Below are 16,056 nucleotides of genomic sequence, written 5' to 3' on the forward strand. Positions count from 1 at the left end.
CGAGAAGCTTGCAGAGGAGCTGGAGCAGAAGGCGGCCGAGAATGAAAGGCTCGCAGAAGAGCTCGAACAAAAGGCGGCCGAGAATGAGAAGCTTGCAGAGGAGCTGGAGCAGAAGGCGGCCGAGAATGAAAGGCTCGCAGAAGAGCTCGAACAAAAGGCTGCCGAGAACGAGAAGCTTGCAGATGGTAATAAAACGTTGCTTGAGGAGTTGGAACGGGGCTCGTTGGAGAGGGAAAGTGTTTTATCTGATATGAAGTCAAGGGAGTTGGCGTTTGATGGGTTGCAGTCAAAGTCACGTGCGTTGGAGGAGGCTTTTGCAAATTTGTGTGCTGAAAGGGATCATGCAGTTGAGGCACTGGAGAGAGAATTGACTGATATTTTGGTGCAACTAAAGGGTGTTGATGGAGTGAACTCTGCGTTGAATTTCCTGTTGGCTGACAAGGAAAAGGAACTTGTGTTTTTGAGGGATCATTGTGAATTGTGGACAGACCCTACTGAGGTGAAGCAGAAGGTTGTTACGCGACATGTGAAGGTCCTAGATGGTGACGGGTGGGGAAAGTTATTGCGTGAGAGGCCAGAGGCACTTATGGCGGCATTCGTCATTGATGCTGGTAATGCGTGTCATGTGCCTGGGGATCAGATTTCGGAGGTCTCGTTCTTTACTGAACGTTAGTGAAGGTAACCAAAGAGAAGGGAATGCGGGGTGAAAAATGTGAATTCGTGCGCGTCTGCGCTGTGTTAAGGGTGCCTTTGATGGGATGAAAAAACGAGAGTGAGTTTTGCGGGTTTATTTATATGCGTGTTTCATGTGTTTGCAACCGTGCTTTGGGGGATCATCGTTTTGTGGCACCTTTTCTTATGCGGCGGTGGTAGATAGTTTTTGGTTTAGAGAATAGTAATTTATGTACTTTGACTTTTTCTTTGTTTGCTTGCTTATGTGTTCTTATGACGATTCTCTGCCAGTTTGTGGTTTTGGGTGTGTATTTGTCTTACGGCTCGCTTCATGTCCATTTTAGGTAAAGGGAGCGCTGACAAACGCTGCGCCGTTGAGAACGACGTTAGAGACAGTCCGAAAGGAATTGGGGACTTTGTTTGTACCTGGAACCTTGCACAAACGGTGTTTTAACGTCAACCCCTTCTTGGGTTTGTTTGGTGTTGCTCGGGCAACTACTTTCTTTGCGGTGTATTCCTTCAATTTCCTCGTTTCTTCAACGCAGTTGGCATGTTTGTCGGTCGTTGGGTTTACAGTAAGGGGCAAACTGTTGGTTCGCTTAGTTTCTCTAGGCTCTTGCAGGGGCGAGTCGGTGGGGAAGCCGATGCGGTGGCAACCACGTCGTACGGTTGTGTGCTCTTTCTCAAGGACGATGTTGTAAACTTCTTTGGTGCCGGAGGCGGTGAAACCCCTTCTCTGTCCGTTGAAGAGGATCTTCTGAACTCGGTTATGCGGTGGGCATGCGGAGGGCAGAGTCAGTGCGGCGAGGTCTCCGCAGGTCTTGCACGGGAACTGCCTTCGTCCTTTCCTTGCGCATCCTCAGGCCCGAGGTCTGTAGTAGAACGGTGCGTCGGAGATCCATGTAGCTTTGGTGTCATTGCAGGGTTTGTTTGCCGCTACCCCCACAATGAAGGTGAGGCTCATACCGTTCATGATGCTGAAGCTGGTGATAGGGTTGGTGGCAGTGGCCTGCGCAGGGAGCGTTGTGGGAGTTGCTTGCTATGGGAGTGGGGGGAGCTGATCAACTGCACCACCATCTCGCAGCTCTCGCTCTATTTGGACTCGCCACTGCCAGTAAAAGATGTGAAGGAAACGTAAGTGTGCGGTCTTTGCTCAGTGCCCCATCAATCTCCTCTGCTTTGTATTCTTGGGACGTGTGCACCTTCTCTGCCTTGGGCGCGGATGTTTCTCCTCCGCGGAATTCCTCCTAAATCTCAGCTCTGTTTCTCACTTCTCGCCCAATTCTTTTCTTGTGTTATTCTCTCTTTCTTCCTTTATATATCTATGCCAGCCGTGAGCGGAGGCGTGCTTCGTGTCAACCCCCATTTCTCTACGCGCAGCGCAAACCACTAAGGTCGGAGAAAATGCCCGGCAAGCGTCTTGTGAGGCATGGGGCGCGGGGTTCGCAACAGGTGTACAGGAACAAGGTGAAGTTTGATCCCTACCGCTACAAGTTAGATGACCAGAAGCTTCCCCCGGGTGTGGTGGCGTTTTTCACTAGTTTGTGCTGCCGCCGCTGCTGCGAAATCCTACAATGGAAGGTGGACTACGGCAAGTACATTCCTCTGGAACGTCAAAGGAAGTGCAACTGCTGTCAGGAAAGGACGGTGGCTATTGCGTACCACCATATGTGCCAGAGGTGTGCAACGGAAACGACGCGCTGCGCCAAGTGCCAGAAGCGCCCAACGCTGGGGGAATCAGTTACAGACGCCGAAAAGAGAGACAATGACGCTAGTGTCGGGCGGGAAGCCAAAGCAGCGGTTGAAGAAGAGGAAGAGGAAGAGGAAGAGTATCAGGTAGAAGAGGCCATGTCAGCAGGCATGCCAAATGGTGAGGTGTCGAGTAAGTACGCCTTTCTGGAGCAGGAAGTCTCAGATGAGGAGTTCAGGCCGCTGCGTGGATTAGACATACGACAGCTGAAGCAACGGAAGGCAGAATTAGTAAAGCAGCAAGAAAAGGAGCGTGTTGGTCGCCTGCGCGAACGTGAGCGACGAACCGTGCTTCGACGAGCCGTACGAGACCCAGCAGCTGGACAGGAGGCGGATGACAGCGACGAGGAAATCTGAGATAATACGGCATAGTAAAAAAAAAAAAGTGGCGAGGAAGCGGGAGGGAAAGAGTGAAAATATCCCAGACATTTAAATAAGCTTGTCGATTAAATGTGTTTTGTCCTCTATGCGTAGGGTAGAGGGACTGAGGCAGTAATGCGCACATGTTTCCCTCCGTCCCTCTGCGTGTACAATGTGTGCGTCGACTAGTGCATCTTCTCATGCTTTATTGTGTATTTTGGTTCTTGTTTTGTTTTGTTTTGTTTTGTTTTTGCTTCCTGCGAAAGGCGTGGGGGGACCTCACTTTGTGTTTATCTCTCTTAGATTGCGGGGGGTCCATGAACGCGGGCAGCTCAACGGTGGGTGGTCCCTCGCTCTCCTTTCAGCTTCTGCTGTACGGTTCTTCTGGGTGGAGCGGCATCTGGTTTATCCTGACGCTGGCGCTCCTCATCTACAAGGGAACTCTGCTGCCGTTTCCTCCCGCTGCGTTGCCAATGGAAATTGTCTCAGCATTTTTTCTCCTCGTTGTAGACATTGCCGCACTATCGCTTGGCACACGCGGGAATCTTACGGAAGAAGTGGGTACCTCGTGCCTGGCCCTTGGCCTTCTGCTTGTGGCGGCGGTGGGGGCCGTCTATTACATGTGGCTGCAGACATACGTCATGATGCTCGATTTGGCTTTCTCTGCCATACTCCTCGGCCTCAACATATTGACGGTGTTGGCCGGGGTCTACGCGTTGCAAGGGGTCGTGCGGGCGAAGCGCGGCCCGCGACAGAGATTTGCAGCACCGCCGCGGTGCCCACCGATTTCTCCGCGGGGTGAGATGAAGCGGCGGAAGGGGGACTAGGGCGCTCCTGTCTTCAGCGCTCTGGCGACCCGGGTGCAGGCTCAACGCCACGAAACGGCGTCTCGTTTTACGTGCCCTCACTAACGTTTTTTTTTTTTCTTGGGGAGGGAGGGGGGGCGTTTCTGCGCTTACTAAAGACCAAAACTTCTTCTTTTCCTCCTTGAGCTCCCCCAAAAAAAGGGCGCATAAGAGACGGTAGCGACTGCCGCCCCACTCTGTGTGGGCTGAGGGCAAAGAAGACGGGGCGAGTTGCCAAGCACAGGTTGGCAAACTGAATCCCTTTTTCCAACAGCAACAGAAACTCGAGAACGGGGGGAGGGAGAAAAGAAATAAAGAAAGAAAAAAAACAACTACCACAACAGCAACAATAACAAAGAAGTAGATAGGGGTGGGAAGCATGCGCAGGACCTTCTACTGTTGGGCTTCGCTCGCGTGGCGAATGCACTCGGAGCTCCTTCAAGGCTGGATTGCCGGTGCCTCTAGTGAGCCGCGGCAACTGCAGCAGGCACGCTCTTACCTGTACGATTTAAAGCTGGAGGACGCGATTGGGGAGGTTGACGATGCGACAGAACTCGTGTATTTCATGCATCGTGTCTCATACCCGGCGGGGAGCCATCTGGAGACAAGAGTGGGGGAGTTCCTGTCAGATGTCTCAGAGCAGCTGACATGCGAGCATTTGCTGGAACTCGGCAAGCGACTCAGCGAGGATCCCAACTCCGGCCCGCTGTGGTCACGTGTCATGTTTGAGCAGCCTTGGTTTGCGGAGCGTGCTGCGGAGTTGCTTGAGGAGCTTACGCTGGACGAGCACTTGAGGTTCTGTGCTGTCTTCTGGCGCTCTCATCTCTGCACACTTCAGTCACGCACCCCACGGCATGCAACGCTAGGGTCTGCTGTGGCCGTGTCGCAGCAGCTTGCATTGTTGACGGCGCAACGCATCGAGCGGGAAGACGGCGGTCAGGCGGTGAGCCTTTGTGCGACGTTGGGGGTTCCGCTTCACGTGGAAAGTCTCGCTGTGCTGCGAGTGCTCATCCTTTCCCGCACACGCGACGGCACCCTTGACACGGGTCAATTGATAACGGTGGCCGAGGCCCTCGTGGCACACCACTCCACCGACACGGAGTGGACAGAGGCGCTGCAAGAGGCACTTTGTGAGAAACCGCCCGGCGAAGTTGTGGCAGCGCACGCCGTCGCTCTGCTGCGCGCAATGGCGAGCATGCGAGCTGGCCCACCCAACACCCTGTTTGAGGAACTGCTGCTGCGTGTTCTCCCTGGCATGTCGCCAGAGGAGATGCTAGAATGTTGCGAGTGCCTTGCCGCCCTGCCGGACGCGGCGCCGCGTCTGCGAAAAGTGCTGCAGAAGCGTCTTCGCTCTATGGTTTCATCGCGCAAAGGGGAAAACGATGACTGTGAGGGCGTCCTGCTGCTGCAGCTGCGTGGTATGTCGCTTATTGCACCCACAGAGGCGAGGGCTTTGCTTTTGCAGTACGTGGACCGGCTGAAGGACGTGGAAGGGATACTGTTGCCATCCACCACACAAATCCTTGTGCGGTGCATGCGGGATTTGCAGGCATTTCCCCCGGAGCTCGTGTCGCATTGCAAAAACTCCTTCCTTAGGAATACTTTATTCACATTTACCCAAGAAGACAGTGCCTACCTGATGTACGCTGCAGCTCATGCAGGGGAGCCGGTCGATGGCGTCTTCTTCAGGGAACTACTGAATCGTTTTGCCGCCACGCGCAAGTTTGATCGCCGCAAACACAAGGCGCAACATGGAAACTTTCTCTCTATTCCCACTGTGACAATGGTGTTGAAGTCGTTTACCGTCGCGAAAGGGGGCAAACTCTGCGTGGAGTCAAAGGTGTACGCCATGCTGCGTGACGCAGTAGAGCAGCAGCAGCGGCGGCCGGAAGGGATAAACATGGACGATGCCATTCAAATTTTGGAGTTGGTTGTGCAACTTGGGCTTGATGACGGGTCTTTAACGACGCCACTACTGACCCGCCTTTCAAAGTCCATCGTCGCCATGACAACCGCCCACGTCAAGTCTCTCTGTGGGGTGTTAGTGGCGCTAAAGTCGCGTGACGTCCTTATGTTTCGTGCGCTTCTATCCCATTTGTCACAACTTTCACCGGACCACGATGGCATCACCTCAGCCGCGCTAACCGCACGGAAGTTGAAGTTTGTCCCGTATTTTCAGCAATCTGCACTAACACAACACGTCACCTCGCTTGAGGGCTGGAGTTTGTCGGACGTCGTGTTGGTGGCGTGTGCATGCAGCGAGAAGCAGCGTAAGGCCCTTCTGGCTCTACCAGGAGCAGAACTACTCTCCCGTGCACGTCCAGAGGAATTGACGACGCTTGATGTGTTCCTACTCCTTTCCATTGCAGGCGAAGGGAAGGACCGGAGGGCAGTGATGGCGGCAACGCTCAGGTCGCGTCCTCCCCTTTTGGCGGGAGAGTTGGAGTTGGAAGATGTGTGGCGGGCTTTTTTGAAGGTTGTGGATGACAAGGAGGCCGCCGCCGCGGTGTGTCGCTCCGGTGCCGCCACGATGCAAACCCTGGATGAGAACATGCTAATGCGCATTCTCGAGGCGGCGTCAAACGCGCCGGAACTTCCGAACGTCTTTTTTAGGGTGGTAGGAAAAAATGTCCTACGGCTTGCCAGCAGCATGGCCGTTGAGAATGCATTGCGGTGGCTGCAGCTGTACGTTCGGTACGGGATTCGAGACGACAGTGTGGGTAAGGCCCTCCTATCCAAGGTGCGAACACGCAGCAGCAACGCTGCAGCCCTTGTTGATAAGACGCTCCAAAAGGCATCCACCATGTACGGGAAGACCTACACAACACAAAATAAGTTAAAGAAGAACAAAGAGAGGGTTGAGTGGTATTCTTTCCGTCCAGCTTAATTCGTTTTGTGAGAGATACTGGTGTCACCGCTTTTATTGCTGTTATCACTGCTAATTCTTCGGTTGTTGCCACCGTCATTGCTGCACTAGTTTTTGCGCGAGACACTGCGATCTGAGTATGCACGGAGGAGAGAGCTACTGTAGCTAGTTTATCATGAGTGGGATATTTTATTTATTTATTTTGTAGTTCACTCGATTTTGGATATTTTCCTGCTTGGTTCTTGCACGAATTCTTTCTCTCTTTCACTCGTGCGTGCGCCCCTGTGTGCCTTCACCTTGCTCTTGCGGTCCCTTGCGCGTTTAGCATCTCCTTGCTCCGGGAGGGTGAGAGGTAGCGCCGTTGTACGGGGGAGACACACACGCACACACTGCGAGAAGACCCGCGGCTGGAATGCTAAGGAAGACGTCAGCTTTGCTGTGCGCAGTATCCGCTGCCGCCGCCGCCGCCGCCGCCGCAAGGGCTGCATGTGTGGCGAGTGAGCTGCAAAAACTTGTCCCGGCTCTTCTCCCGCTGCTCGATCCGCCTGTCGCGAATGGAGAGACTGTGTCTGCGGCACACCTCATTGCCGCCACCGGGCACACGTCGAGAAGAAACGATGTGCACCTGCCTGACTGCCCCGTGCTTGCGCGCGCGCTTCCGCTCACCGCGCTGGCCGACCACGGCGCTTTTCTAAAGCGCCCTTGTCGCTCGTGTCTCAAGCGGCGCGTCCATTTTCTTTCTAGCGAGCATTTCTGCATGAATCTCGAGGAGAACTGCTCACGGGGTGACGGAAGTGTGCCGGCGGAGTGGGAGAGCATCGCGGCAAAGCAGCTTGGGTCCTTTGCGCGTCTCAGCGAGGAGTTTGTGCTGTACGCGAAAAGTCGGCGGGAACCCGGATGGACATGGCTGGTGTATGACAAGGAACGGCTTGAAAGCCAACGACTTGTGGTGGTGAACTTTCCGGCCAACCGGGTCCCGCTAGAGTTGGGGCTTTGGCCACTGGCGGTGATTAATATGACCGAGAGCAGGCTGATGGCGGCGATAGAGGCAAAGGCAACAAGGACTGTGGCAGAGTCTCCTCCGGCGCCGTGGTCCCGTGCGGCTCGTAACCCACTCGCGGCAGCAACGTTAACTACAACTGTGGCGGGGACGACTGTTGCGGCTACCGATGCTATTGGCGGCTTAGATGGGGATCTTTGCTCCATTCGTGCACAGGTTGCCCAGGAGGCCGTGCTAGAGATGAACTGGGACTTTGTCCTGCGGCAGTGGAAACAGGCAGAGAGATACTACACCTCGGTGGAGCGCGAGAACAAGATCCGCGCGCATCGTACAAAGATGGAGCGCGAGGCGGCTCTTGCGGCGATGAGTAAACTACGCGACAGTGGAGCCACCATTCTTACATCTGACACGGTCGAAATCACAGTAGCAGGCGGCAACACGGCTGCCAAACAGGACTCTCAGCATCAAACGGTATCGGCACAGGCAACGCAGGAGAATACTAGTAAGGAGCCCAAGGAAGAAAAAGCCGCTGTTGCTGCGGACAATCAAGATCCCCACTCTGCACAACTGGAGGATGGCACATGGCAGTACACGTATCAAAATGGTGATGTGACACTCCTGCGAACTGATGGCACTAAAGTCTTCAAGAAGAGCGATCTGAGCACCACGGTTTTTGCGGATGGCAGTACGCTTTACGAGTACCCGAACAATACCTCCATCCTTGACCGCGTGGATGGCGTGCGCGTGACGACCTTTGCGGATGGCACAAGGAAAGAAGAGCGGTATAAGTGAGTGTAATTGAGGATTATACCCTCTGGGTGGGGATGGGAGAAATGGGCGGATGTTGTGGTTGGGCCTGAAAAGCTTTGAAGCGGCTCTGGGAGAAAGAGGAATTGCGGTTTGCTGTTGGATGCGGCTGCGTCAAATTGGCAGGGTGGCACCCAGACCCAACACATTTTTTTCTTTTTTTCTGATTGGTTTTTTTCTTTGGCCCACTTCTCCCCTTGGAAAATATCCTTAACTTCTTTCCATCCTCTTTCTGCCTGATCCTTCCTACATCACAGGGCGATGTTCGCATGCTCGCGCCGTTTCTTCACTGCCACGCCAGTGCAGCCCCTCTTGTGGTTCGGGCGCCGAGGCGCATTTGCGGTTCCTCACCCCTCAAAGGCGAAAAACGGCGGCGAGGATGCATTTTTTGTGCACACAAGCGGAATTGGTGTGGCTGATGGCGTTGGCGGGTACGCACGCGTCGGCATTGATCCTGCCGTCTTCACGAGGAATGTTATGCGGTTTACCCGACAAGCGTTGGATAAGGACCAAAATGGCGGCACCATCACTGCCCTGGATGCCCTTAATTATGGTTTTGCGGAGGCACAAAAAAAGCGTCAACCCGGCGGGTGTCCGGTGTCGCTTGTCACTCTCGTCGATGGACGTTTTGCCTCCGTGCTGAACCTTGGTGACTGTGGTACGATATGCTTGCGGGGTTCCGGGCTCTTTTTTGCCACCGAGGCGCAGCAGCACAGGTTTAACTGCCCGTATCAGCTCCCGGAGGATCCACCTTCGGCCGGGGACCGTGCAACGCTCGAGTTGAGCGAGGGGGACGTTTTCCTTTGTGCGAGCGATGGGCTGCTAGACAACGTCGAAATGGCAGACATACTGCGGCGATTAGAGAATGTTGGACGCGAAGGCTGTCAGCGTGTCGCGGAGACCCTCGTAGAGGAGGCCTGCAGAAACGGGGTTGATGACAAGTTTTTTTCCCCCTTTGCAAGGAATGCAAGGGCGATGGGGTACCGCTACTTTGGCGGGAAGCAGGACGACGTGACGGTCGTTGTGGCGCAACTGACGCGGCTTGACGTCGAGCCGAACGCCTGCCCGGGACTTATCACAGAACTTCTTAACCTTCCCACCGAGTGAAGTGCGTGACAGGGGGAGGAGGGGGGGGTTCTGCGTGATGAAAAACATTCGGGGAAAAGCAGCATCTGCCACAATAACGACGCACGCAGAAAAACAACAACATCAACTGAAGTAGAACAAAACAAGAGTTGTTTCCCTTTTCCTGTGCGTGTGTGTGTGTGTGTGTGTGGCGTTGCAAGTTGGCAGTCGCTTAATTTATCTTCTCAGGGTGACTGTTTGACTGCTGCATTGAATTTTGAGTTACGCACTTCATTTATTTTTGGTACTTCTTTTTTTGTTTGTGTGCTCTGATGGATGGCGTCGCTTCGCCAGGGTTTGCTTGTGGGGCGAGAAAACGAGGGCGAAACCGCAGCAGGCAGCCAGCAGGGGCTAAAATGGAGGCGAAGTTCACCGCCGCACTAAGGCACTGTGGACAGTGTGCGACGTACCAGGAATTGTGCGGGCGCTTCGATGCGACGGTGCGTCCACTGCTGGAGCGCTGTCTTTGCACCGCGTTGCTGCGGCCTGTGCGGGAACACGTGAGCCCGGATGAGTGCAGTCCGCATGCGGCACAACTACGTGAGGCGTTGTGTGGAGCAAATACGGGAGACGACGTATGGTTCTTCCTGATCCGGGCCGCCGCAACGTTTTTGGAGCGCGCCGCGAAGAAGCGTTGGCGCAATGGTGAGACGACAATCTCAGCGCACGTCGTGAATGTTTTTGTGCTCTTCTACGGTCGCGTCATCCCGGACCTGTCGGAGCTTCGCCTTCAGTGGGGGTTTCTGCAGAAGGAAAAGTCAAGGTATGAAGCCAGCGAGTCGTATGTGCATTCCAACGCTGCGGAGCGGCGAAAGGCGTTGATGACGTCTGTTCTTTCTGTCTTCTCTGAGCGTGCCCACCGGCACTACTTCACCGCACTGTGGATGCCATGCTTCCACCACGCCGCGGAAGCTGCTCTGCATCTGCATCTACTCCATCGCATGGGCGACGTCATTCTGCCGCACCTTACCAATCCACTTGTTGTTGCTGACCACTTGAGCGGCTGCTTTTCTAGTGGTGGCCTTGTCGCTGTGCTGGCATTGCATGGCATCTTCCTCCTCATGCTGGACCACGGCCTGGAGTATCCACAGTACTACCAACAACTCTACACGCTTCTCACCCCGGACGCTTTTTCATCGCGTCACCGATACGATCTTTTCCGGCTCTTGGATCTCTCTATGAGTTCCTTGCGCGTGCCTTCATACATTGCGGCGGCTGTCGTGAAGAAGGTGGCTCGTGTGGCTCTACTTTCACCGGCACCGGTGCTTTACTTTGCTCTTCCATTCATCCGCAAGGTGCTGCAACGGCATCCCAATTGTCTGGCGTTGATTCATCGCTCCTCAAAGGAGGCAGTCGAGCCAGCTGATGACACGGCAGCGACGGCGGAGGGGGAGTCAACTAACAAAAGGCAGAGGAAGATGGAGGAGGCACAACGCTTGACGGCGTCGCTTTTCGACGGCAATGACCCATACTTGCCGGAGGCGAACCTTGAAGAGTGTCATGCATTGCACAGCACGTTGTGGGAGTTCACGGCGCTGGAGCGACACTTCATTCCTACGGTGCCGTTGATGGTGTCCGCATTCGCCAGCACTGCGGAGGATCAGGCACCGCTGCGGTACGAGAAGACATACGCACGTCTCTTTACAGCAGAGGTGACACGACCCATGTCGAAGTTGCGGCTGCCGACGGTCGCCTACAGTGAGCCAGAGGAGGAAGATGGCGCCAACGCCGTCTTAGTGGTGTGAGTGAATCCTGCGCCGACACTCCTTTTAACGGAGACGTCTATCTTCCTCCTCCTCCTCAGTTTCCCCTCTTTCGTGTGCTCTGTATACATACGTACACATATAAACAGATACAAACATAACAAGAATTTGTCGTGTAACGGTGCAGCCAATGCAAGAAGGAACGAAGATGCATGCAATGCAAGAGTGATGAAGATAAGTATACACACATACGCACACACACACATATATATATATATTGGTCTTTCTTGAAAGAGCGTGGGGGTGGCGGGGGGGGGGGGGAATGCCAAATGAAGAATTCTTATTGTGTGTGTTTGCCTCTTGCACCCCCATCTCTCCTGGTTATTGAAAGGACCCACACAAACGGAGGCTCGGAATTGGAGGAAAACTAGGGTAGATACCAAAAAAAAAGAAAGAGAAAGGAAGAAGTGGGGGAGACAGAATAAAAGAAACCCGAAAAGTATGTGGAAGCGGCGCTTGGGCAATGGCAGAGGGGTGCTGGGAATACCTCCGACTCTCAAAGTCTCGCGGCGTTTATGCTGCTGCAAACTTCCTCAGCCGCCCTCGTGGGTCTCCCAGCTGCGCAGTGATGCCAAGCAGTCCAAGACGGCTGCTTCGTACGACGTGAAGATATACGACGAGCTCGCGTGGCGAAGGATGCGGTTCAGCTTCGACAAGGAGCTCTGGGATCCGGTGCGGATGAGCAGCATTGTGCGTCGCCGGCTGTGTCTTGGCAAAGAAGAGGCGGAGTACACTGTTATTGGCGAGGTTTTTGCCTTTCCAGACCGTGAGGACGCCCCTGTCGTGAATGAGCCACAACACACTTGCAGGTTGCTGTGGGACCACAATAGTCCCTCGGAGAAACTGCTTGTACAGCTTTCGGAACATTTTCCGCCCTTGCTGTGGCACGCGGTTCGACCCTCCCTTGACTCCTTAAGGCGCATTTTTAGCGAGTTTCTGGATGTCGATGCTCAGCACATGAAGAAATATCTTCCCTACTACGAATCCGTGCAAAACTCAATCGAGACGGCTACGAAGGAAAGGCTTAGCGGGACACTCAGCCCTGTTAGCATCAAAGATCGCTTTGTCGAGGACATGCGACGACGTGATCCGAAGACCATCGAGTTGGATTACCCTCATGAGCATAACATATTCCTTGGAACCTCCCCGCATTTTCGGCTTGTGGAAGACAAGTTGATGAAGTCCAATCCCTTTGTCTTTGGCTGGCCGCTGCTGTTGAGCGACGGCAACAAATATCTCGAAGGGACTCCCTTGCGCATGGCCGCCTTTCGCACCATTTACTCCAAGTCTTTGCTCATGTTTCATACACGACTTGATCTACAGGTGGATCACCGCCTGGCATGCCTTGAAGACGGCGATGAGGAGGAAATTTTACTGGAGGTTCCTGTTTTCTGTACCGCTAACTATCCAGAAAATACCCGTCTTTCTGGCGGCAAGCCGCTCGTGCAGCGTTTCAACGACGTCATGGGCACAACATACCCGCTTGACACCCCCGTTGACGTGCTCGCCGCGCTGGCGAAGGAGAACACCACAAAGGGGGTAAAAGAACTTCTGGAAGAGCTTAAGTTCCTGACGGTGGCATCCGCGCGAGCCCCTGACGTCGTAGAACGTGTAATTCGCATCTCTGAAGATCAGCTGAGCTCGAATCGAATTCTTGGGCAGTTGGCGTACACCATTATCTATCTGGCGCTGCTGAACTATGAGCGCTTCGTCGAAGAGGTCTTTGAGGTGTACAAGGGGCACAATAGCGACTTGGTGCGGGTGGCATGTGCAAAGGGGGCGCACATTGTGGAGCGCCCGGACCTCATTAAGCAGCTAGTCGCCGCAGAACCGGAGGGCAGCCGATGCAAAAAAATGCTGCAAGCGACCATGCATAGCCTACCGGCGATGGCGAACGCATAAAGGGGTCCTTTTTTTTAAAGCTTGTTTGTTTGTTTTTTCCTTCAAATAAGAAGAAGAAAAAAGAACCAAAGAAAGTTTTTAAAAAAAGAGTAAGCGCCGCCGCTTTTCACATTTTATCTTTTTTTATTATTATTGTTATTTGCTGTCGGACTAAAAAAATTGTTATTCGTTTATTTTGGAGTCTAGTGGGTGGATGGGGAGAATGGCATCTCTATGGGATGCCGGCATGCGTAAATGCGTCTACAGCCTCAAATGCGTCTCCGCGTGTGCACGTGGCCTCATCCATCGCATTTGCCTTCTCGTTTGTTGCCTGTTTTGCGTTCTGTTCTGCCGTCTTGCGCGTGCCGGTGCCGTGTCGCCGGGGTTGGGAGGAGCCCATGGCGAGGTGTGACCTCGGGGAGGTGGTTCAGTCCCGCGTGCTGCGGAGCGTTGCGTCACCATTCCACAGCGTCCTGCGGGAGGAGAGCACGCGGCATGAATGCAACCTCGAGCACGGTCGAGCGACCGCCGCTTCCGCGACGGAGGTTGCGGGTTTTGCGACAATGCGGGAGTCAGCGCGGCACTACCTTTTTTTTCCGCGGCAAAACAACAAGGACGTGCACAAAGACCTTGACACGCCGGCTGCCGTTTCGACGGTGGCGCTCATCGGTGGTACTGGCTTTTTTGCACGCTTTCTTGCGCATCAGTGCCTTCGGCGTGGCATCAGCGTGACAGTTCTTGCGCGTGACCTCGACAAGGCGAAGGATACGTTTCTTGCGCTGTACAAGCGGAATGTCGCAAGCGGGATGGAGATTGTGGAGGAACACAGCACTGGCCTGACTGAAGAAGGCTGCTTTGTGCGTTACACATCCGGCATGAAGAAGGAAGGCGTTGTGGTACCGTTACGGTTGGAACTGCTGCGAGGCGATGTGACGTCTCCAGTGGAAGTGCAGCGCGCGGTGCGGCAGGCGTCTCTTGTAGTGTACTTGGCGTCAGCAAAGTGCAGCAGCTGGTGGAGGCCGTGGGCGAAGCGCAATGATCCTGGCTGTGCCAAAGTGGATGTCGGGGGGCTGCGCCACACTCTGGAGGCGTGTAGCCTCGTGGACGCCCACCTTGTTGCATTTGTGCCACTCTTCAATAGATCCTCGTGGACTTCGCCGCTGCAGTGGTACCGCAAACTGTTCGTGTACCGTGTCGGCTATCTTAAGGCGGCACGCAGACAGGAGCGTCTTCTCATTTGCGACGACGGTTCTCCTTCTGAGGTGTATCTGCAGCATGGGGGGCCGCTGCGCTTCACGTTGTTTCGAGTGGCTGACATTGTGTACCCCAGTTTTAACCAGCGTGTCGCAATAGCAAACAACAGCAAAATATCCGACCCACTTCGATACATTGCTCTTTCCCGTGGAGATGTAGAGGCAAAAATCCTGGCAAACATTGTTCTTCGTGCTGTGGGGTTATGCCGCTCCTCAATTGGAAGCCGTCTAGATGTGACGGGGTGCATGCGGCATGGCGTGGATTTGGCTCATGTGGATTCTTTATTGCACGGCCTGCGGAGCGACTAAAACCGGATGGGGACGTGCACTATGTCTGTGTGTTTCTGAAGACCTGGAAAGCAATCAGAGCTGCAGCGTCACTGTCATCACATGCAAGCAACTTTTTGTTTCTCTTTTCCTTTCCGGTGGAAATCATTTACCTCGCCCACTTTTGTTAAAGGCACCCTTGTTGTCCTTGCTGCGGTTAAATTATGTTGTTTGTGTCATGTCTCACCTCCCTGTTTTTTTTTCTTGCTGCCTGGGAAATTAGCTCCTCTCCTCGCTCGGCACGCTGAGGAAGTGGGAGAGACGTATGTCGGTACTCCCACGACAGGTGGAGTCAAATTTGATGCCAGAGGGGCGCGACAGCGCCACGCCCTCATCCACGGAAAGCGAGGGCGACGACTACGAGGAATCCGGTTCCGGGGCCGTCATTCCACTGGATGTCATGTACGCCATGGCCCGCAGCGTGGCGGAGGAGGAGGATGCGCTGTCGCAGCTTCAAAAGCCACAACAGGTCGCGCAAGAGGAGGAAATGTTGCGCCGCCGCAGGGCATTGCGAGCGCGGGTGGCGGCGGTGCGGCAGTTACTGCCCAGCAGCAAAGAACCTTTTGAGGACGAAGAAGGCCGGCCAAACGCCGTCAGCATCGCCATTGCGCCATCCAACCCAGATTCAGAGGTGAACGCTTCTCCCGTCAATAAACTGCGGGCCCATCTGCCACGCTCAACACTACTCTGGCATTCCATTTACAACAATATCCGCTATCTTGTCGTTTCGGCGGCATATACCACTGGCGCCGACGTCCAAACCAGTCACGCACCAAATGAGTACTATCAAAGAACGACATATGAATAAGGCATTACGAAGAGTGTCAGGGCAAAATTCAACGCGACACTCTTTTCCACAATCCCCACTTGCGACCTCCTCCATACTTTTTGTGAAGAAAAGATAAACTGTGTTCGATTTGATATCAGTATAAGCCCACGAATACAATTTACAAAACCGCCATCCAGCTGATCACTTCCTCTTCTTTTTACGATGGGCGTCTGCTTTGGGGGCGGCGGCGGCGTGGAGCAAACGAGGGCAAATATTAGCATAATAATAGAATTCCGGTAGGTAAGTGGAGAAGCCGTAGGGAGCGGCGGAGGGCCAGTGTTTTATTGAGCAGGATGCCCCTAGCACACAACCTCATCGAGAGGATGCTTACCGTGAAAGGAGCAGTGCGCAGCAGCAGATTCTTATCCGGGAGGAAGACATACGGGACATTCTCACGGAGGTGCGCGATGTGTTCATGTCACAGCCCATGCTGCTGGAAATCCGGCCCCCGGTGCGCATTTGCGGCGATACGCACGGGCAGTACTACGATCTGATGCGCATATTTGAGAAGTGCGGGTTCCCGCCGTACTCAAACTACCTGTTCCTTGGCGACTACGTGGACCGCGGCAAGCACAGCGT

The 16,056-nt window shown here is 54.2% G+C and overlaps 11 protein-coding genes and 1 pseudogene across 11 annotated transcripts, besides 8 other annotated features; all 12 read left to right on the forward strand.

Annotated features, from left to right (window-relative positions):
- Positions 1-673, forward strand: Tco025E_06506 (Flagellar attachment zone protein 1; the record flags this gene model as incomplete). Its single annotated transcript, XM_029373382.1, has 1 exon — positions 1-673. A coding segment is annotated over one exon (673 nt), but the record flags the coding sequence as incomplete, so codon positions are not given.
- A 549-nt stretch (positions 674-1,222) lies between these two features.
- On the forward strand, positions 1,223-1,810 carry Tco025E_06507 (uncharacterized protein; the record flags this gene model as incomplete). The annotated part of the gene is made up of 1 exon (XM_029373383.1): positions 1,223-1,810. One exon carries the CDS (start codon positions 1,223-1,225, stop codon positions 1,808-1,810), a length of 588 nt encoding a protein of 195 aa, XP_029226490.1.
- A 266-nt stretch (positions 1,811-2,076) lies between these two features.
- Positions 2,077-2,778, forward strand: Tco025E_06508 (uncharacterized protein; the record flags this gene model as incomplete). Its single annotated transcript, XM_029373384.1, has 1 exon — positions 2,077-2,778. The coding sequence occupies one exon, from the start codon at positions 2,077-2,079 to the stop codon at positions 2,776-2,778; it is 702 nt and encodes a 233-aa protein (XP_029226491.1).
- A 227-nt stretch (positions 2,779-3,005) lies between these two features.
- Positions 3,006-3,032: a microsatellite.
- Positions 3,033-3,098: 66 nt separating this feature from the next.
- Tco025E_06509 (transmembrane protein 216) lies at positions 3,099-3,608 on the forward strand (the record flags this gene model as incomplete). The annotated part of the gene is made up of 1 exon (XM_029373385.1): positions 3,099-3,608. One exon carries the CDS (start codon positions 3,099-3,101, stop codon positions 3,606-3,608), a length of 510 nt encoding a protein of 169 aa, XP_029226492.1.
- A 323-nt stretch (positions 3,609-3,931) lies between these two features.
- Positions 3,932-3,954: a microsatellite.
- Positions 3,945-3,982: a microsatellite.
- Positions 3,983-4,047: 65 nt separating this feature from the next.
- Tco025E_06510 (uncharacterized protein) lies at positions 4,048-6,513 on the forward strand (the record flags this gene model as incomplete). Its single annotated transcript, XM_029373386.1, has 1 exon — positions 4,048-6,513. One exon carries the CDS (start codon positions 4,048-4,050, stop codon positions 6,511-6,513), a length of 2,466 nt encoding a protein of 821 aa, XP_029226493.1.
- Positions 6,514-6,904: 391 nt separating this feature from the next.
- Positions 6,905-8,284, forward strand: Tco025E_06511 (superoxide dismutase, Fe-Mn family; the record flags this gene model as incomplete). The annotated part of the gene is made up of 1 exon (XM_029373387.1): positions 6,905-8,284. The coding sequence occupies one exon, from the start codon at positions 6,905-6,907 to the stop codon at positions 8,282-8,284; it is 1,380 nt and encodes a 459-aa protein (XP_029226494.1).
- A 276-nt stretch (positions 8,285-8,560) lies between these two features.
- On the forward strand, positions 8,561-9,406 carry Tco025E_06512 (protein phosphatase 2C; the record flags this gene model as incomplete). Its single annotated transcript, XM_029373388.1, has 1 exon — positions 8,561-9,406. The coding sequence occupies one exon, from the start codon at positions 8,561-8,563 to the stop codon at positions 9,404-9,406; it is 846 nt and encodes a 281-aa protein (XP_029226495.1).
- Positions 9,407-9,549: 143 nt separating this feature from the next.
- Positions 9,550-9,575: a microsatellite.
- Positions 9,576-9,696: 121 nt separating this feature from the next.
- On the forward strand, positions 9,697-11,169 carry Tco025E_06513 (U3 small nucleolar RNA-associated protein 19; the record flags this gene model as incomplete). Its single annotated transcript, XM_029373389.1, has 1 exon — positions 9,697-11,169. One exon carries the CDS (start codon positions 9,697-9,699, stop codon positions 11,167-11,169), a length of 1,473 nt encoding a protein of 490 aa, XP_029226496.1.
- An 83-nt stretch (positions 11,170-11,252) lies between these two features.
- Positions 11,253-11,287: a microsatellite.
- Positions 11,288-11,369: 82 nt separating this feature from the next.
- Positions 11,370-11,392: a microsatellite.
- A 34-nt stretch (positions 11,393-11,426) lies between these two features.
- Positions 11,427-11,448: a microsatellite.
- Positions 11,449-11,628: 180 nt separating this feature from the next.
- Tco025E_06514 (uncharacterized protein) lies at positions 11,629-13,089 on the forward strand (the record flags this gene model as incomplete). Its single annotated transcript, XM_029373390.1, has 1 exon — positions 11,629-13,089. The coding sequence occupies one exon, from the start codon at positions 11,629-11,631 to the stop codon at positions 13,087-13,089; it is 1,461 nt and encodes a 486-aa protein (XP_029226497.1).
- A 110-nt stretch (positions 13,090-13,199) lies between these two features.
- Positions 13,200-13,229: a microsatellite.
- A 78-nt stretch (positions 13,230-13,307) lies between these two features.
- On the forward strand, positions 13,308-14,630 carry Tco025E_06515 (3-beta-hydroxy-Delta(5)-steroid dehydrogenase; the record flags this gene model as incomplete). The annotated part of the gene is made up of 1 exon (XM_029373391.1): positions 13,308-14,630. One exon carries the CDS (start codon positions 13,308-13,310, stop codon positions 14,628-14,630), a length of 1,323 nt encoding a protein of 440 aa, XP_029226498.1.
- A 283-nt stretch (positions 14,631-14,913) lies between these two features.
- On the forward strand, positions 14,914-15,456 carry Tco025E_06516 (uncharacterized protein; the record flags this gene model as incomplete). The annotated part of the gene is made up of 1 exon (XM_029373392.1): positions 14,914-15,456. One exon carries the CDS (start codon positions 14,914-14,916, stop codon positions 15,454-15,456), a length of 543 nt encoding a protein of 180 aa, XP_029226499.1.
- Positions 15,457-15,763: 307 nt separating this feature from the next.
- Tco025E_06517 (serine/threonine-protein phosphatase PP1) lies at positions 15,764-16,054 on the forward strand (annotated as a pseudogene).
- The last annotated feature ends 2 nt before the right edge of the window (positions 16,055-16,056 follow it).

Source organism: Trypanosoma conorhini (genome assembly GCF_003719485.1).
Source record: "Trypanosoma conorhini strain 025E chromosome Unknown Tco_14.4_contig_00442, whole genome shotgun sequence".
In the NCBI taxonomy this organism is placed as follows: Eukaryota; Euglenozoa; class Kinetoplastea; order Trypanosomatida; family Trypanosomatidae; genus Trypanosoma; species Trypanosoma conorhini.